General features: G+C 40.7%; 1 protein-coding gene across 2 annotated transcripts; it reads left to right on the top strand.

Annotated features, from left to right (window-relative positions):
* The first annotated feature begins 2506 nt into the window (after positions 1-2506).
* On the top strand, positions 2507-20844 carry atl2 (atlastin GTPase 2). Of its 2 annotated transcripts, XM_050071053.1 has the most exons (15): positions 2507-2621; positions 7754-7920; positions 8309-8521; positions 11920-12051; positions 12179-12283; positions 12382-12432; positions 12530-12586; positions 12803-12895; positions 13162-13300; positions 13397-13524; positions 14698-14754; positions 14879-14950; positions 15210-15641; positions 17256-17270; positions 17493-17631. In XM_050071053.1, exons 1-15 carry the CDS (start codon positions 2549-2551, stop codon positions 17628-17630), a joined length of 1872 nt encoding a protein of 623 aa, XP_049927010.1. In that variant the 5' UTR covers positions 2507-2548; the 3' UTR covers position 17631. The 2 variants fall into 2 exon arrangements, with proteins under 2 accessions (XP_049927010.1, XP_049927009.1); XM_050071052.1 differs by lacking the exons at positions 17256-17270; positions 17493-17631 and adding an exon at positions 18102-20844.
* The last annotated feature ends 100 nt before the right edge of the window (positions 20845-20944 follow it).

Here is a 20944-nt window from a genome sequence, read left to right as displayed (position 1 = left end):
AGCACTCAATAGAAAGGATGGTACACTATGACCTGTATTAGGTGGTCATTAAACAACACCAAAACCACATAAAAATAAACTCACCAAATACATCAAATGATACTGACAATGTTTTCTTATGCAAACTGGGTCAAACCACATACACACAACCCTTATGATGACACAAACATGGATTCATTTATTTATTCTGAGTACAGGTTTGTATTGATGGATCAACAAGGCCTGTAAGGTGTAGGTGTAAGGTTTCTGTAAATTGTAAACAGTGATATCATAGTGCAAAGTGTGCTGGGATATTGATTACTTAATATGCTAGAGGCAGTGGTTGAGAGTAAGCAGCTATATATAGTTCCTTGGCCATAATTAGTTACATGTAGTTACGTGTAATTAAATTACAAAAAAAATGTAAATGTAATCAGTTACAATTACTGAAAAAAATGAAATTCAATCACTGTTACTGATCAAAAGTTGTTGATTACAAAGGGTTTTTTATGGGTATATTTACTACACTAAATGTGCAATATTCAGAAAAATGCTATGTGTAGTTTTTAGCTATTACACTTATTTATTGTTTATTATTTGTTATCGTGTAGATTGGATGGTTGTGTAGCAGTTGTGTCGTAGCACTCCTAATGTCATTGTGTCTTTTAATGATATAGTGAAAGGTACGGAAGCACATTTCATTCACTGACTAAATAAAAGAAACGACACCTTCTATATAATTACTATTTCATAATTACGAGAAAAGATCTCGTAATTACCAGATATTTTCTCGTAATTCTGAAATATTATCTCATAATTACTTACATAATTATTATATTCAGTGAATACAATGCGCTTCCGTAGATTTGTAAAGTGAATCCACCGAGAAACACAGGGACGGTACTTCCAGTTAACGTTTATCAGAATAAAAGCATTATATCTGTAGACTACGGAAGCGCATTGCATTCACGGAATAAATACAAAATTACAAGATAATGTGTCAATTTTTTTATTTATTCATTGAATGCAATGTGCTTCCGTAGAAATGCATTCTAAATCTGATATATTATTTGTGTTAAAATAAATAAATAAATAAATAATAAAAAAATGTATTCTGTTGCTTTACTTTATTTTGCCATGCAGGAATGCATTCTTCTGGCATAACCTATTTCTGTCCATTCTTAAAAAACGTTTTGCGTAGTTTAAAACATAAATGTACGGAAGCATATTGCTGCCACACCTGGAAAAAATAATGGGTCAGTATTACCTTATAACGTGAAAAGTTTTTTGTTCTAACAAGAAGTTTTTCACGTTCTAACAGTATATTTTCACGTTATAACGTGAAAATTTATATTGTAAGAAAAGTTTCTTAAGTTTCATTATCGTTATAACTAGGACCCTACAATACCAGAGTGACAACACTTCCATTGACTCCTGTGGTATGCTGAAGTTAAGCCTCACGCACCCTCTAGTGGGGCATGAGGGCATTACCTTTCCGACCAGAGGACCCATTGACTTACAGTATGTCTGACGCACACTTGCTTGTAAATTAATGAAAACGGCCTTGTTTTTACTTTTAGGTGTCTTGGTCATATTAAGTCATGCTTGGAATTTGTTTATTTCAAAATGTAGAGAGTAACATAATGGTAGACAACTGTTTGTTTTACTTGTAAACGGGACACCGATGCTCCTATTACGGTTGATTATGCTTTTAGGTTTGCTTAACTTTGGAAACGCACAAGAATTCCTGGTCGGCAGCAATGCAGCAATACTGAAGTTCAGTCAGTTCTTGGTTGGATATGCGCTATCCCGCCACTAGAGGGCACGTGACCAAGTTTCCGCTTGACCAATGTGTGTCGCTACTCTGGTATTGTAGGGTCCTAGTTATAACGTGAAACTTTTCATGTTCTTACAATATAAATTATCACGTTACAACATGAAACTTCACGTTTTTACAACATAAGTTATCATGTTTAACATGAAACAATATTGTTTTAACGTGAAAAGCTTCTCGTTAGAGCAATAAACTTCTCACGTTGTAACGTAATATAACTTAGTACTGATCCATTGTTTTTTTCCTGATGTGGCAGCAATACGCCTCCGTATCAACGTAATCAAATGTAATAAGTTACTTTACTTTGATGAAGTCATTTTAAAAAGTTAGATTATTTATTACATTTTTAACAGGGTACCTGGTAATCTGCAACCTATCACATTTTAAAGTTACATTCCCAACACTGGTAGCAGGTTACTTTATACTCCTGAGGTAGGTGGATATTAAAAACAGCGCCACTGTGCAACTAATGCATCACTTATGGTCTGTAGGTAAGATAGCCTGTGTTATTTCAGTGCACATGAAAGAATATGTGCTCTCGACACTTTAAGAAAACCTGAAAAGAGATGGTGTTTAGCTTCATGATGTTTGCATTGAGGTGCGGTGTAGTTGACCGGGTAGCAGCAGCAGCAGCAGCAGCCTCGGGGCGGTACCATAGCATGAACTCCAGCAGACTGCGCGAGAAGAAAAAAAAGCTCCTTTGACGTCAGCCACGTTAGGTTTCAGTTGTCCAAGATGGCGGAGGTGAGCGGGTTGAGGAGCAGAAATCACTTCGAGCCCAACTGTAAAAGCCGAGTCGTTGACGAAGGTAAACTGTTGTTGTTTGTGTCGAGTAGATTTATGACAGTGAACCGATGAAGGAGTACAAAGCTGGGGAGCGGGAGGATTTAAATTTAAAGTGTTTTCGCTCCTGTCGTCTTTGTCTGTGAGAGTGAGTGAGTGAGTGGCAAACTCGCTTTTCCGTTAGCTTCTGTTTTCAGTTAGACACCAGCGGTGTCCTGAAAAATGTGGCACCCCCTGCCAGAATGTGTCTGCTCTTACGTTAGCTCGCAAACATAATGTTATCACCGTCCAAACTGTGAGGAAAATAAGCTAAAGGGAGGATCGTGTTGTCTGTGTGTGTTTTCTCTCCGTCAAAACATGTTTTCTCTGTAACTTAAGTTGAGAAGCTGCTGTGTGAAACTGATTCTGACCCGGATACAAAATTTAACCGCGGCACCTGTCGGCTCGTCTGTCCGGCTCGTCACTTTCACCTGGCCCCACAGAGGACCAGTGAAGCTGCCTGCAGCTGCACAGTTTGGCTTCATCATTGCTGAAGTTTAAAACAGTCCGCTTGGTGCTTCACCAGTTTTCTGTAAGGGGGGTTTCAGCCTAACTACACACAACAAATAACAGTTAGGTTAATCTCCTCATCCCACTAATGACTGGGATATTTTTAAATGCCCTATTATTAGTCCGTTCACTTCGCCAGCAGACTTATCCACGTAATTGCGAGGCTAATTTTGTCCCCTGAATGCAAACCGATACCTGAGTGTGAGCGCATTTTACAAGTAATTATTAGCTTAATCACAACAAATGGAAATAAAGTAGAGCCATTAACACACTGTTGACTGGTGCTGAAATGAAGACATGGCACACCTGATGCTGTTTTTTTTCTGGCATTGACATTGACTGACATTCACTCAGTGTGGTGTTAATGTTGGATATCATGATGGGTGTAAGTTACTCACAAATGTGGCAGCTATTAACGTCTCTGTTGTAAACAGGTTAACCATTTCTTTGGCCAGGGTTTAGTGTTGAGATTGTTTCTTGAAATCAGGATCAGTGGGTTTTTTTGTTAGTAAACTGCATACAGTATTTATGGGTAAATCTGCAAGGATTCTTCTCCCCATCTGTGACAATGACGCTGTTTTGAAAGTGGATTTAAAGCAGAATATGTGTCTGTTTTGGCAAGTTGGAGACAGAAGGCTACAGCCAGTGCCCTGTTTATAATCGACCGGGTGGTTGATTGACAGAAAACTTGCAACATCTTAAAATAACTTTGATAATCCAACAGTTATGTGAAGGAAAAATGGCAATGGTATGTAAATTCAAACTCTTTGGGGTTTTGGAGAGTTTTTAAAAAAGGTCAATTTGGGCTCTCAAAATTTGAGACATGTATTTTTAACAGTAAGCATTTTGTTGATATTTTATACACCATAATTGAGAGATAAAAACAAAAATAAACAGAGAGATTATGTTGTTTTACCATCTGTAAAGAGAAATACAATCTGATATTTTCCCCAGCAGAAAAAAAAGATCAAAACAAGATTACTACAGCACATTCGCTGTTATTATAACCTTCCTCTGAACCTTGTTAAGACTGTTAAGCAAACCATAAACTGTCACTGTCCAAGGCTCATCACTGAGACATGGTCAGGAGGACGCCTTCATCTTGATAACCCTTATGTCTACTTTCAGACAGGCCAGCTGACTCTGTGGCAACAACACTCACAAACTGCGGCTGTTCTCAATCTGCACTTTGTCCTCACAGACTCCTGATAGGTCTGCTTGCTGCAATTGAACATTTGCCCTTCTTGACTCTTGTCCAGGGAGGCCGTGTCAGGTTGTCTGTTGGCGCTGGCGTGCAGGGAAGTCAGTGTACCGGCATCTTAATAGGCTACGGTGAATCCCTCCTCCTCTCTCATAAACTCAGTGTCTGCATTGTTAGTGTCTTGACACATAATGCCTGGTCACTCAAACAGTCATTTCCAAATAATTAAAAATGCATAGGCTGGATGTAGAAAGTGTTGAAACCTTGCTTGGGAAGCACAGACATTAATCAGTGTTGCAACAGTAGAGAGTTTTGCATTAATTTTCTACTTAAAATCCCAATGTTCTCTCTTAAAACTCAAACATGAAATGTTGTAACAAAGGTCATCAGCAAATAATTAACATAGTCTTGATAGCAGACCAGAGTATTTGTCGCTGCCTAAGTTGCAGTTGTTCGTATTCCTTGCATGCCTTACTCCCAGAGGTTTGGTTTCCTACACTAAAAGCCAGGGAAATTGCCTCTTTATGAAAGTATGAAAGCTCCCATATTTAGACAGCTGGTTAAGCTAAGTGGACCATGGCCTTATCAAAGTCTGCCTCAGATATAGTGCAGGAGTCCAGGGAAGGGAGAGCTGCTTTGGGAACGCAGGGCTGAGATGTAGGCTAGCTTGCGTAGACACACTATTCTTGCCGTACATAGTTAAAGATAGACCCCCACTTGTGTGCTCGTGTGCGACGCTTTATGCTGCGATGTACTGTACAAACTTATCTCATCCCCTGATAACTTTGTGTGTGAGTGTTCCCTGTGCAAGGAACATGTAGGTCAGTTAACATCTGCTCAGTTCTTCCATAAGATAAGAAGTAATGTAGCTAATTTTAGTTCTGCCCTCGTTTTCTGCAAGCGGAGGACAGTGCATTTGCCACTTCATCATGAAGTGTGAGTGCAGCTGTGTATGCACATATCAGCAGAGCTATTGGGTTTTCACTGGCCTTGCATGCTTATTGTGTTTTGTCTCTGACACACATTCTGCTGCAACACAGACTCCTCGCAGTCCCAGCAGAATAGTGTCTTTGTGTGGGTCCCCTCTGTGGCTGCAGCCTGTGCCACTTCATCCTGCTGAGTGCTGCTCTGGACTAGATGGGAACCTGCACTGCCACAGACTGATGAAATCTGCAGGGCTAATTTGTGTGCAGAGCAGATTACTGTAACTGCTCTGTGCTTACAGCAGCTCCTCCAACACTAGCACAGCATTGCTGCTGCCCCTTGGGAATTTGCTGCAACTTCAGGTTGATCTTTGTCTCTGCCCCATTTACAGTTGTCCTATTGGGCAAGAATATCACCTAGTGTTCCCACAACTGCCCTCCCACAGTCCTGAAATGGTCTTAAGCCTCTGCCAGTGCTGGGCTGGGGAGTCAAACAAGCCTGCATTCCCTGGTTTAAAAAGTACGTAAAGAAAACACACAGCACAACAGCTAAGATGTGTAATGCACTTTGTGGTGTGCGGGAAAATAACACAGAGTTCAAAAAAGTTGCCCCAGTCTTGAACATCTCCCAAATCTTGGTTTTATAGTTGCGGCAGTCTTGTTAAGGATCCCATTTGACATTGACTGGTTCCTTTGCTAAGCCCATCAGATACAATAAACTAGTGTTGATCTTTCTGATAGAGGACCATTTACTTTCATTGGAAATGCTCATTGGAAATATATTATGTACTTAAGGAAAAGGTGTGTTCTCTGTCTGTCTAGGTACTGTGAAATCTAATTTGTGTGTTCCCTGCTAATGTAACTACCAGGCCCTCACTACCCGAGGCCATGCATGGGAGACACGTTTGTAATAAACTTGTTTGCATAGCATAAACTCTCTTCCTGTGTCAACCACATAAGGCTCCTCTGTCACTGCTCCCTCCCTCAAACCTTTGGTTTGGATGTCTAAACCAGCAGATTCAAGCTGCATGAAAAACAACAACAAAAGAGCCTAACTTATGACTTTCACTTGTAGTGTCGTCCTTAGACAGTTATCAACATTAGAGCTGAAATGAGTAGTTGATTTCTAAATTGTGCTGATGCTGCTGCCCTGGGTTTTAGGATGTGAATCAGTTAATCAAGAAAATAATCAGCAGTTTTTTCGGTCATGAAAAGCAACATTCGTGTAGTGACAGCTTGATCATTGTCATGTGCTCATATGCCACCTGACAAGTAATACCTGTGTTCATGACGGTTGTTGTGTGCTGTCTTGATTTGCCTTCAGCATTTTACCTGCTTGATGTAAATAACATTACAGCAAAGTTGACTTCATGCTGTATTAGTTTTCTTATTGTTGGATTCAGGTGTGTCTGTGAAGCTATGACAGGAGCTCTTTTGTACGCTCTTCAAATATTTTGGCTTCCTGATGACAATAGTGGCTTCGATGCTGGTCCTGTGGAAATGAATGTCTGGAAAGCAAGTACAAAAATAAACAGTGATAATGTAAAGCGCAACAGATTCTTTTTAAAGCAGCTTTGTGTGTACTAAAACTACTTAATTTAGAAAATGGGTTCAGTCATAAAAGGTCAACAGCACTTTAAAGTTGTTTTACAATATTTGTTTACCACTCCTTAAATCTTTTAAGTGCAGTTTAGTCAAAGAAAGTAGTGCTGCATCAATAGCTGATTAATTGATTGATGATTGACAGACAATAATAAGACAGTGATCTCATTACCAAATAATTGTTTTTTGTCTTTTTTTAAGAATAAGCCTCGTAAACATTTTGTGACAGTTTCACAAGTTCAGACGTTTACAGGCCTGACAATAAATTGATTAAAAAATAAAACAATATGCAGATCAATCCATGATAAAAAGCTTAAACATAATGCTACCAAAACATGCTACTTGTCTCTGTGCATTACAGTTTGTGGGGCAGCACAGTTTGCTTATGCTGCAGTTGTGGTGCTGTGACAAGAGGAACCCTGCAGTTTTAGATTTAAAGGAAAGACGTTGTCAGAAACAACAAAACGGCTGAGAAAGAGAAAATGAAAATGCTGTCCTCCTAACTTCCTTTCCTTGTGTCCTTTTCACTGGCCCTTTGTGATTTTCAGCACAAGGCTATTTTTGAGCTTGACCTAGATGGGTAGACCAGAGTGGATGACAGTATTTAGCCCAGCACAGAATGCTGGAAAGATATACAACTTGACCAGATATAGGGCATAGCAGTCTCTCTTACGCTTCTCAGAACAATAGGCTCAGAAGTAAACAAACTTGACAATGAAACCTGTTCCTTTTAGAAAATTGGGTTTTGGTCTTGCTGCAACACCCGGCCTCCACTTTCTTCTTCCTCTTACTTTACAGCCATTGTCCACTAACATGCAGCATGATGTTATCTAACCAGTGTAATTTAATCTTTCTCTCTCTGCTTTGTGTGGTTATCTACAGGCTTGAGTGGAGTGGAAGATGTCCCTATTTTTCGGCATAAACCGAGGCCTCCTTTAGCCAGGCCTGAAGACCTGGAGGATGAATTTCTCCCCAGGACCACAGCCTCAAACTCGGGCAAAAATGCCAGCTTCACCCCCTCAACAGATGAAGAGACTCAGGAAGAAGAGGTAAGGTGTTGCTGTATTTCCTGACCTATTCCTCTCTGTTCACAAGCATGTTTTCCATATCAAACTTAGATTTGTTTAGGAGAAAAGGTTTTTTATTTGTGAGTACATGCTGTACATTTAAAGGAAGGGAAGAGGCAAGAATATGACACAAATCTTCTGCAGTTTTTTGCATTCTACATTTAATATTCTAGCCATGTCTTTGCTGTACATCAGGCTCCTGAATGTGTTCATCTTATTTTCCCCCAGACGCTTTGTTCGCTGATCTCAGCTCTGTCATTTTCAGTTCCCTGTCTCCTCCAGAAACTTGCCTCATCATCAGTGTAATCACTTAAATGCTCTCTCGATGCCACACAAAGCCCCTTGATTGATTGCAAACTCATGTCTTCAGGCTGCGGTAGAGGAGGAGAAGGCCAGGCCCATCCAGGTTGTCCTGGCAAACGAGGATGAGCACAGCTTCGAGCTGGACGCCGCAGCGCTGGAGAGGATCCTGCTGCAGGATCACATTAAGGACCTGAATGTGGTGGTCGTGTCCGTGGCCGGGGCCTTCCGCAAGGGCAAGTCCTTCCTGCTGGACTTCATGCTGCGATACATGCACAGTCAGGTGAGATAAATGATGCGTGACTTTCTTTTTGCTTGTTGACACACAAGAGTACATTATCCAGTGGAGATGGAAAGAGAAAGTTATTCATTCAAGCACTTAATACATGATGTCAGGTGTTGCCTGTGTGATGCTGCATATTGATTAAACATTTTTTAAAATCAGGACAAAATAATATTTAACACCATTTGTGCGCTGATGCCAAGAGATATTTGTCTGTAATTTGTTCGTGTCTTTGCACAGGCTGGAACTGGGGGAGTGTGTGTTTCTCGTTTCACAGTGCACAATGTATTGTTTTTTTGTGAATAACTTGTGCAGTGATGTGGTTATTGGATATCATTTTATTGAAGGAGTTGCATTGTTGATATATATCGTGTAAAATAGGGTCAAACAATATTAAAAAAAAATCAGATGCCATGGTTATTTTGGTAGAAATAAAACTGAGATTTTTTCTTTGACTGCCACACAACTCCATGTATAGTAGGGCTACAACTAACAATTGATTTTCATTCATGATTGATCTTTAAGCTTTCATAATTATTTTCTTGATTAATAATTCAGTGAATAAAAGGACACAAAATAGTAAAAAATGAAAGATGTATTTAATTTACAATCACAGAAGACTATATATTAAAATATTCACATTGGAGACGCAGTGAATTTTGGCATTTTGTTTTCTTAAAAAGTGACTCGACACAACTAATTAATTATCGAAATAGTTGCTGACTGATTTTCTGTCAGTTGACTAATCAGTTCATTGACCAGTCGTTGCACATCCAGTACATAGTTTCCTATTATACTGTTACTGTGATGCTTGGTGTGAATGCAGACATCTTTAAAAAGCACTCATTTATTCACATTTGTTCTGATTTTATTACTAAATCCTTCGCCGTTTCTGAGTAGATAAGTTAATGTCGATGTAACATTTACTTCGGCATAACATTGTTGGTTTGGCATTTGTTGTGTAGCCGGTGAATCCTTTTTGAATTGATATTAAAAAAGAGGTATCTTGTTTGTTGAAGAATCACAGAAGTGTTTACAAAGGCACAGCATTTAGATATTTATATCTCATTTACACTGAGATGACAAAATAAGTTGTTCACACTTGTAGTAATTGTGAAAGGCCCCTGCTGATGGTGTTTACATGAGCTAAGTAAACATTTAACAGCTCGTCCGTCCTCTGGGGCTTTAATATTGTGTAACATTCGCAGTCAGTAGAGGTTGTGAAAACAGGTGGGCTCGATGAATATATACAGCAGATGAGATTACAACCAGTACTGGCATGTGTACCAGAATGTGACAAGTAAAGACGAGTGCTTCCTGTTTGCTCTCATACTGAGATACTTACTCAACCAGGTGACGAAGACGAGCGGCATGGAGCATGAATAAGGCAGAGTTGTTTGACTGGTCTCAGACGTCTGGGAAAATCAATTTGATCATGATTAAGTTTCACTGTAAGAGTTTGGGAACTTATATATAATAATAAATCAGGTTTATCAATGGTTTTGGGTTAATACACAATTTGCTTGTGAGGTTACTGACCTGTTGAAATATTGCCTATAAATATGAATAACATAACGTGGTACATTACATACCCACACACACTTCTTCAGGCATGTCCATCCAACAACTGTGTGACTCACTCTGACACAAGTTTCAACAACTAGTCCTTCAGAAGCAGCCAGGATCACCTTACACACACACTTTAACTCACACCAGGAGAGACGGAGGAATGTTTTTCCCACAGCTGTTGAGCAGCATGAACGTGGGCATTCATGCAAGTCTGACCAGATCTGCACGTGTTCACATTTTTCCCCCAAACACTGACACTTATTGTTCAGACTGTGGTTCTTTATATAAAATTATATTCAGATATTAATGTCACAAAAACTAACTTTTACAGTTGTGTATTTATTTATTGTTGTTGAACAGCACGTATTTGTTGTTATCAAATAACAAATTATCATCTTGCTCGTGTCATATTATCACGGCGAGGCATTCAGCACAGATGTCACGTTGTAGAAACCAGGAATCAGTGTTCATGCATACTTTGCCTTGCAAATCAGGTATTTGTTTGAGGCTTGTTTACACGTTTCCTATTTGTGGTCAGTGACTCTCCTCACTCGTCAGCCAGAAATACAAACATGGTCACAATTTGTTGCTTTAATTTGACTCTTTTTGTGTTGAACTGATCGGCTTTTTTTAGTAATGAGGAGCTGATAAGGTTTCATAAAACAAGAGACTGTGCCAGGATGAACATTAAATCCTTTGCTGTGGTCGTCAGTCTCAAATTGACGCCTTGTGCTGCAGTGCCACTCGTCCTGTTTCTGATGGAGACACATTTTTCAGTGTGTCCCAGATTGATCTGTTCAGACCTGTTACTGTGTATTATACACTGTAAGAATATGAGTAGAACCTTGTGCGTGACTAACAGGAAGTAAAAGGGTTTATATCTTATACTTAGGATTTTCTCAAATCATAGGGTGGGAAATGTTAGGAATGAAACAGAAATGGGAAGGAGACCTTGAGAGTAATTTTGAAGAAGCGGAACTGGAAGCGCTGTGTGCTGGTAGTCAGTATTTCTCTTAAACACCAGACATTACAGAGTATAATCTCATCCATAGAATATACTGTACCCCTTACAGGCTGCGCAAAATAACGCCTCAGTATTCCCAATTCTGCCCAAGATATAAAAGTGGTATAGGTATGCTGATACATATGTTCAGGGCTTGCCTGTGTCTACATTTCATTTATTGGTTGGGTGGGGTGTGTGAGGGTATCAAGGGGTGAGGGTTTGGACTCGGGGCTGTTTTGGCACCAAACCAATAAATATAATGTTGAAACACAACTGTTAAGTGTGATGCTAAAGTGTCCTGTGGACTAGACAATAAAGATTGATTTATTACATTGTACATTGTACTGGTAGATGGCAGGTAAGTTATATGAGGGTAGTCAAAGTGTGGCCTGATGGTAGTGTCAGATTATTAACTACTCAGTCACTAGAGTCAAGGCTTTTTGTCTATTAGAAGTGTGAATGTGCAAATTAAATGGGTTTGGAAATACTGTGGTCACAGCCTAGTAAAATAAAAACTCTTGTGTCTAATGAAGGTTATGACTCTATAATATGATACTTAATTTCACCACAGCTGCTCTTGAAAAATCTTTTTTACCTCAGGTGGTAATCTGAGTTTAATTTTGGTGAACCTCGGTGCATTGACCCCCTTTTTTCTCCTCCCTCTTTCTCTTGTACCGTTATCTTTCCACATCGGTCTCCTCATCCCCTCACATTTTACTCCTCACCTGTCCCTTTTAATCCATGTGGGTTTACCCCCTTTTCTTCTATTTCTCCTTCCTCTCATCCTACCCCCTCCCTTACTCCTCCCTCTTTCCCTCTGCAACAGAGTGAGTCATGGATAGGAGGTGATGATGAGCCCCTGACAGGGTTCACCTGGAGAGGAGGCTGCGAGAGGGAAACCACAGGAATTCAGATCTGGAGCGAAGTCTTTGTGGTTAACAAGCCTGATGGCAGCAAGGTAGTCTGTTAACACAAAAACAATACAATGAGTCCTTATGAGCGTTATGAGAAAATGTTGTCACAAATACCTCGCTTGGTTTACAAGCTGAAGTTGGCAGCGCATTTGTTGCATCTCGCCCCGGCAGGTTGCTGTGCTCCTCGTTGACACTCAGGGAGCATTTGACAGCCAGTCCACCATAAAGGACTGTGCTACTGTGTTCGCCCTCAGCACAATGACCAGCTCTGTGCAGGTGAGACTAAACAGCACTTGAAAATACGCTGTTTTTTTTTTTTTCTCTTGCGCTGTCAACATTTGTGCTTCATGCTGTGTTTCTTTCTTCATTTTCAGGTGTACAATCTCTCTCAGAACATACAGGAGGACGACCTGCAGCATCTGCAGGTTGGTGTCATTTCTTCTCCTGCCTGGAAAAGGTAGCACCAAACTGTCACAGTAACTCCTGTTTTCTAATCATAATATATTTTTCTTTTAAATGTAGCTCTTCACAGAATACGGTCGGCTGGCAATGGAAGAGATCTATCTGAAACCTTTCCAGGTACTTACTGCTTTTGTTGACTCCTAATTCATGGATGTCATATACCATTGAACATGCACCTTGTCCATTAAATCTAACTGTTCCATTAAGTACATAGCTGCACAGCAATACACGTTGCATACTTTCAAAGATTAATATTAGCTGGCTGTAATTTTTCTTCCCAAAATCTAGCATCATGTCTCATTGTGTCTCTGTGATGTTGGCGGTGTGTTTCAGTCCCTGATGTTCCTGATTCGCGACTGGAGTTATCCTTATGAACACGACTATGGATTGAAAGGAGGCAACAACTTTCTGGACAAAAGACTGCAGGTAAGAATTGTCTTTCTACATCAAGTTGAAAATGCGCATTTGTTTTTGAAGAAGATATTTGTGCAGCCGGTCACATGCTCACAGCTCCTGTCAGACACACCATACCCCTTTCTTTTTAAAAGCACCAACATACCTAATGTCACTGTCTGTTCAGAGGTGTGCAAATATGCTTAGCGCGTCATTTGTGTGTAAACATTCACAGTCAGTGCCAAGAAGTGAAAGCACACTCTTTCACTGTGAAAGTAAATTGTTGTCTGCTGACTCAGGTGAAACAGAACCAACATGAAGAGCTGCAGAATGTGAGGAAGCACATCCACTCCTGCTTCTCCAACATCGGCTGCTTCCTGCTGCCACATCCCGGCCTCAAGGTGGCCACCAACCCATACTTTGACGGCAGGCTGAAAGGTGAGGAAACAGGAACATACTGTAAACTTGTAATGAAGAGTGCTAGATAAAGCATGATGCAGAGAACAATCAATGTGTGTGTTTTGTGTGTTTCAGACATCGATGATGATTTTAAGCGGGAGCTGGCCAAGCTGGTGCCTCTCCTCCTGGCTCCAGAGCGACTGGTGGAGAAGGAGATCGGAGGCAACAAAGTCACCTGCAGAGATCTCCTGGAGTACTTCAAGGTCCTGCAGGATTTTATTTAAGCAGTCCAGTTGTCATAAAGCTTCAAATTCTGAACTCTTAATGAGTTGTAAACAGCAGTACTTAAAAAATAGTTTGGGGTTTTTTCGTGACAGTAGACATGTTATGAGCGGTGCCACGTCCATCCAACCCGAATCATCCAACTGACTGATCCTAGGTCCTGCCCCCCTTAGTTACTGTTGCTAAGTTGGACAAGCTTGGCAAAAAGAAAGATAGAAGTGCCAGTTCCATTTCGCCAGGTGCTGCAGTGTTTGGGTTGTTTGGGTGTTTGCTCCCGCACTGCAGGGCATGTGCCCCCTTTTCCCTTTCTGGGGATCAGTAAATTACTGTATGTATTTACTACCTAATGTTAGTCTCTCTTTAAAGTAGAAAGTTACATTAGTTACTTCGGGATGTCATGTCGCCACACAGAAATAATATAAAAAAAAGGAATGTTAGCCTTCATCTTTTCTGGCTAAAGATAATTGATGTCATCTTAAAAATATGTCGGCAAACAATTTATCTGTCCTTTTCCAAACCTCTGACATCGACATAGAAATAAGGGGGAATCAAACCTGGCTGATGTTGTTGATCCGACATGTAAGGTTTTAAGGTTTATTTGCACAAAGCAAAACAGAAATACAACAACAAAAGAAGAAGAAGGAGTTGTGCAGGTGAAATTTAGAAAACCCCTAGCGACTTATAAGGACTCTCACCTCAATAAGCATAATCTATACAATAGAAGACACGTCATCAATAAAAGTAAAGAAACAAGTAAACAGTAGGTTGATAAGCAAACATAAAATAAGCAACAAAAAATATAAATGAGACTAACCCCTCTTGATGTAGCTAAATGTTAGCTTGCTAGTTAGCATTGTGTTCTGCTAACCTAAGATGTGACTGTAGACAATGTAATGTGTCCATGAAGGTTGTAAGCACATAGCCTATCTAAGGATAACAGAAAAGGGGGAAGGTGACCAAAGATCTGCCAGGTTTTAAGCTTGCTTTACTGTCAGCAGTGTTAAATCCTGTTTTTTTTAAAAGACACAACCCATGTGTAATATTTCCCCATAACAAGTCTTTTGCCAGGCTGTTAATGTCCTGTGTTAGCTGCCAGAACATTAACATTGTGCAGGAAACACTGTGATAACCTGTATTATTTTACATTCATGCAGGCTTACATAAAGATCTACCAAGGGGAGGAGCTGCCTCACCCAAAGTCCATGCTGCAGGTTAGTTACTGTCTCAAATTGGAGGAATCTTATTACATATGGGTCACACATTTTAGGTTTTAACTCTCATATCCTGTGGTCGTCGAAGCTCTGTTGAATCTGATTGTGTTCTCTTGTTAATCAGGCGACAGCAGAAGCCAACAACTTGACTGCTGTGGCAGGAGCCAAAGACTTGTACAGCAAGAACATGGAGCTGGTAAGGACTTGTTTTCTTTTACAATCATAGTGAATCACAGTCAGTTCATGAGCCAAAGGTTGCCAACCGGGTGTCACTGAGGGAGAGCAGGGCGTAGTCATGGTCTGATTTTGATATGGTTTACAGGAAGCTAGCAGCTCACTAACTGAAGTGATTAAATAGTATAATGTCTAATTCTCCTGCAAATGTGGCCTAAACACTTTCTCAGTCTAGTCACTTACTTCCTCCGTCTCTCATACCGACACGTCTTTCCTTTCAGGTCTGTGGTGGAGACAAGCCATACATTGCCCCAGCCGACCTGGAGCGCTGCCACGAGGAGTTTCGCGAGCACTCTGTGCGTTTCTTCCGCTCCGTGAAGAAAATGGGCGGCGAGGAGTTCTGCCAGCGCTACCAGAGCCAGCTGGAGTCCGAGCTGGACGAGGCCTTCACCAACTTCTCCAGGCACAACGACGGCAAAAACATCTTCTACGCAGCACGCACGCCCGCCACACTTTTCGCAGTCATGTTTGTCACTTACGTGGTCTCCGGGGTGACGGGCTTCATCGGTCTGAGCACCTTGGCAGTGCTGGCTAACCTGGTCATGGGCATTGCGCTGCTGTCACTCTGCGCCTGGGCATATGTGAAGTATTCTGGAGAGTTTCGGGAGGTGGGAACGCTGATAGATCTGATTGCCGAGACACTCTGGGAACAGGTGGGTTTGATAGTGTGAGAGGAGGGAGGAGTGTGTGTGTTTGTCCACGTTAATCTACGTGGTGAGAACCGAGATTGTTATTTTTTAAGATATTTTTCCTCATACCTGTAGTGCTATTTATCAGTCAAGGTCTTTTGTTGTGAGTTGCTGAGTGTTGGAGATATCTGCCTTCTCTTGAATATAATGGAACTAGATGGCACTCGGTGCTCAAATCATCCAAAACATTTGTAAGATTCAACAGCAATGTCACTTTCCAGAAATCATTACCCAGTTACTCAAGATAATCCACAGACTTTCTAAACTCAAACTCAAATTTACTTATAAAGCACATTTAAAATCATCTCACGTTGACCAAAGTGCTGTACAAAAGGAACAAGTCGCTAAAAACACATTCACGAGAGGCACCATAACTGTCAGGTAAACAGCTCACACATGTAGAGACACACAGGCACACGTCAGAGAAAGCCACAACAGGGGGACTCGAACACTGATGAATAGAACTAGGTTTTGAGTCTGGACTGAACGAGTCAGTGGTGAGGGGCAGATCTGATTGGGAGGGTAGCAGTAGTTTGGTAGAAACTAAATCGTTCTAGATCTGGAAATTGGAAATGTGTCAGATATTGATGCAGATATATATCAAAGATAGTGAAGTATTGCGGTAAGAATTAAGACATTGCACTGGAGAAAAGGCGAAGATATGTCTGTTTGTTATATAAAAACAAAGTTTAACAAAGTTGCTTAAAGTATAAGACCACCGTATAATGACAGATAATAGTGACAAATGGCCCACCACAGTTTTTAAAGCCTAAGGTGATGTCTTTAAATTTTATTATTTTAGTGCATGAAACATTTACTGCAATGCATGACTGAGAAATGATCCCATTTGAGAAGCTGGAACCAGCAGCTCAATAAATAAATAATTTAAATGATCAATCAGTTAAAGAAATGGAAATTTACTGGAATTTTTTTAGCTCTTGAGTGTTGATACCCAAGTCAAAGCTTATAAACGGGGTCAAGTTTTTAATTGACTGACATTTCAATTGCATTTTTCTTTCAGTTTGTGTAAGTTTTATTTACTGTTACTGCCATTGGTTTCTACTATTGTTTAATTTAAGTTTTATTTTGCCTTAAAGGTCTAGATTCTTATTTTCAGGTGATTATAAACTAATGAAAACACAGTTATAATATTATATACAATTTCTGCTAATAGATGCCCCTAAATCCTGCACACTGGACCTTTAAGTTCACCTGTTTGCATTTTTTAGGTGTCTAAAAAGCCCAAGAAAAAAAGAATCCTTCCATCAGTTTTGACTTTCTTTTGTCCACTGCATGTTTATGATTGTCCTCACATCCATCTCACAAACTCTAAATCACTTCCCAGTGCTCCCTCCACACTGAAGCTCCATCAGCACCTGCTTTCATCACGATCTCTTCCATCAGATTTTGGCCCGCAGACTCAGCACCCAGGAGCACAAATATAAAGTTTCTGTGTTTCTTATCTGTGTGGAATTTCATGAATGTTTGAGATACACCACAAAGGCAGCCCTCGTGTCTCCTCTGACTTTTCGCTCCTTCCTCTGCTTTTGTGTCTCTTCCTCCCTCCCTGCTTTACAGAAGACGCTGAGAAAGGTGAGAGGTGTCGATTAGCATTTCTCTGATCTTCTGCCTGCCGTTACCCACATCCTGCCTCATTTCTTTCCTTTTACTTTCTCTACCTCCTGCTTTTATTTCTCCTTAATCTCCTCCCAAACGTCTGGATCGATTTTTTTTTTTTCTCCTCTTCCTGCTCCGTGTCTTTGTTCCTGTGGTTCCTTGTTCTAACTCTCCTGTTCCTCCCTGCTGTCCTCTCAGGTGTTTTCCAAACTTTTGGAGCCGGTCAGGAGCTGCCTGGCTTGGCCCATCTCTCTCCTTCCTTCATTTCCGTCGAGAGCAACACTGGGACTCAGAGCTCTGTCTCTTCTCAACAACAACTACAAGAAGATGAACTAGCTGCTGGCTGGATTCACAGACTGTCTAACTTCCTTTTAATATCGAAACTTCTGCAGTTTGGCTTCTTTATTGTTAATTTATCAGTCCAATGGTGCTGGATTCTTAGACTTTAACCCTGGACGCCCTTTGAGCTTCACTGAATGTATCTGAGCACCTGCAGGCCAGGCTCATCTCAGGATCTCATGGACATGACGCCTGCCCAAACGGTGTTTAATAAGATCAGATATCTAATTTCTTTTTTCTTTGTTTGTTTCAGTTGAAGAGATTTTGTTGTTGTGATTCTTGGGTTGTTTGTGTGGTTGTCATGTTGGAGACTACATTCTGTATTTCTTTATTTTACCTTGAACGTTTTTCTTCCCTAACCTTCTTTCTTTCAGTTTCTTTGTCCCTTTTTATAGATGTGTTTCAGATTATTTAACTTGTTTTGTTCTGACACCAAATCCTCTTTGTCCCATCTCTCCTCTCCTGCAGGTTTTGAAGCCACTAAGTGAACATTATATGGAAGACAACGTCAGGCAGACGGTGGTTAACTCTATCAAAGCCAGCTTGACAGAACAGGCCTCGCAGCACACCAAGTTAAAGACTCACTGACGCGCTTCCTCCTCGTCATCTCCCCCGTCATGTTCCTCCTGCCCACTCGCTCATCGTGTTCAATCCTAGAACTGTGGAACTAGTTCAACACCAAAGCTGACCCTCTTTTATCCACCCCCCTCCCTCTAAACGTCCATCATCACATTGCTGCCCCATCTTTACTTGCTGTTGTGGACCTGTAGGCTCGCTCGTCTGCCCTGCTCTTCATCGCCCCCCAGTGCCTCAGAGCAGAAACTGCATGTTCATAAGAGGACCGAGCAGAGAAGGCGGCAGCGGCGGCACCTCTTGCCAAAACAGGACCTGAAGGACTGTCATCTTCTCCAGTGTGCCATGCTGTGATAGATGCATCTTGTGCTGTAATGCATACTGTAGGCTGACACACACACACTCGCACTTGCGCATACACACACACACGTATTTGCTGGTAGTGGACTGCACCTGCTTCAGGATTGAGCTGTAATTCAGGGAAAACTGACACCGATGTGGGCAGCTGTTATCAACAATGGATGCAAACTGAAACACTTTTTCTGTGCGTTAAATCGTTTTGTCTGAGAGGCCAGAGCTCAGTTCACTTTCTCTCCAGCCTGTTGATTAACGTTTCCCACAAGCACAAGTGACTAATCGACTAATAACGAGGTGATTGTCGTGTTCATGTTTTTTGTTATTTCAGGAAACTGATTTGATTGAATCTGCTGAAGTGAAAGTAAATTGAAAAGCCTGTCATGGACAAGCTGGAGAGGCTTTTTGAACGGTCAAACTTTCAGCTGCTCCTGGTAAATGAATCTGTCTCCTACAATTCTGAGCAAAAAAGAAATCAGCAAAACTGTATTTTTTCTTTTCACATACCACTAGTTCACCTGCCTGTCTCATTAATTCAGATTCTCACACTAAGTGTGGAAGGTGCGTTCACCAGGAAACATTATCAAACTCTGGGCTCAGGTTGCTTCTAGACGTCTGCACGTCCTTCCCTTTAATATTGTGTGATTGTAATCCTGGAGAGAACTGTAAGTGAGCCAGTTTTCAACGTGTTTTTAATTTAGGCCTGACATGTTTTTTAGTGTCTTGGTAGCGGACCTGCCAGTGTCTGGCCCTCTGCATGATATTAAGAGCTACTGTGTCGTAGCATTTAAGCTAGCTAAGAGCTTTTAGAGCCCAGGCCTCGGTAATCAGGTAGCTTAGGAGGACTGTCTTTTTCAAGCATTTTCTCTTCCACTGCCTTTCATGAAAGCCACAGAAGCCCTGGAGGTTTTGCCTCACATTTTTAGGACCTCCATTATTGCTTTTGGGAACCCTCTTTGGTCAGAGATATCGCTCTTTTTTAAGCTGTTATTACACCTCTCTAAGGAATATTTTACATTTTGGAAAGTACGCTTTTTTGGTTTCTTGAGTCAGACAAGAGGATTGATGGTGGTCATAGGAGCTAGCAGCTAAGACTTATAGCTCAGCACAGAGACTAGAAGCAAGGTGACACTTGACCCTATACCAACATCTCAAAAGCTCAATAATTAAACCTTTATATAGCTTGTTTGTTGAATTCATACACAAACCAGAGTGAAAAAAACTTTTTAAGTACACATGTTAATTAGTGAGCTTTATTGAGCTGGTGGGCAGATTATTGACCTTTATGGACAAGGCCCAGTTGCCCAGGGCGAGCAAAATGCCACACTGGACTAGTAAATCTAGCAACCCACTTTCCTGATGGTACAAAATTTAACTAAAATAAAATAAATAAATTTCAGGAGCTGACAATGGAAATAGCTACAGTGAGCCATCTCGCTTCCTCATCTCTGTTGAGCAACCCCCCTGCTCCTTAGTCTTTGTTGTAATTTAATAACTCCTAATGAATAAATCTATTTGTGTAGGAGCAAGTGAAAATTGACTTTGGGCAAATAGATTTTCCGACCTGGCCATTTCCTCCTTTGCCCAGTCTTTATGCTGAGCTAACTGGCTGCTCCAGCTTCATATTGAACTGATTGATCTTCTCTCTGCAACAACGTGAATAAGCATATCTTCCAAAATGTTGAACTATTCCTTTAACTCAGAATAAAGGACTGTATCTGCTGCTGCCTCCTCCTCGAGAGCTGGATTTATCTATCTGGGTCTCCCAAAAGCGGCCTGATAAAATAACAGGAGCTGAAACATGTCCTCCTCCTTCTCTGTTCTTTGTTCAACAGCTGCATCACATCTGTCTGAGCTCATCTGCATTGATTCCATCCACATGATCTCTCACCTTAAGCGCCAGTCTCGTACTGTACAGTCTCTGCTGTGTTCACATATTACAAATCGGGCATGTATGTTGGATTAAATATTTAAATAAACTTTGTATACATTTTATAGTGAATCAGTTGACAATGGCTGTTCTGTTTTTCTTGATCAACTTAACAACAGTCTGTGGTTTGTTTAAATGATAAGTTGCTGCTGTAGGGTTTACACTAGTTTATCTCTGTGTCCACGAGGACGGACGTTAATAGAAACGTGGTGTGAATATTTGGATTCTGATAGGGAATTGTTTTGATTGTGACGAGTGGGTCGGAGACTATGTCTGTCTGCCTTTTAAAGATATCGCCGGTAATTTATTTTTGAATAAAATGTTTACCTTAAGAATAAATCATGAATTCAAGTCTTTTGGCTCTTTTTTGTCTGTTCTGTTCAGTTTCAGTTTTGCTTAGTTTTTTTTTTTTTTTGTTTTTTTTTTTAAAAGACTAGTTCATGTGAATGAAATT

This window comes from Epinephelus moara, chromosome 19 (assembly GCF_006386435.1).
Source record: "Epinephelus moara isolate mb chromosome 19, YSFRI_EMoa_1.0, whole genome shotgun sequence".
NCBI lineage: Eukaryota > Metazoa > Chordata > Actinopteri > Perciformes > Serranidae > Epinephelus > Epinephelus moara.
This window is presented reverse-complemented; position numbering and strand designations above follow the sequence as displayed.

Coding starts and splice junctions, on each gene's coding strand:
- atl2 (XM_050071053.1), top strand. CDS start 2,549: ATGGCGGAGGTGAGCGGGTTGAGGAGCAGAAATCACTTCGAGCCCAAC. Junction 14,755..14,878: donor ACCCAAAGTCCATGCTGCAG/GTTAGTTACTGT, acceptor CTTGTTAATCAG/GCGACAGCAGAAGCCAACAA. Junction 14,951..15,209: donor ACAGCAAGAACATGGAGCTG/GTAAGGACTTGT, acceptor CTTTCCTTTCAG/GTCTGTGGTGGAGACAAGCC.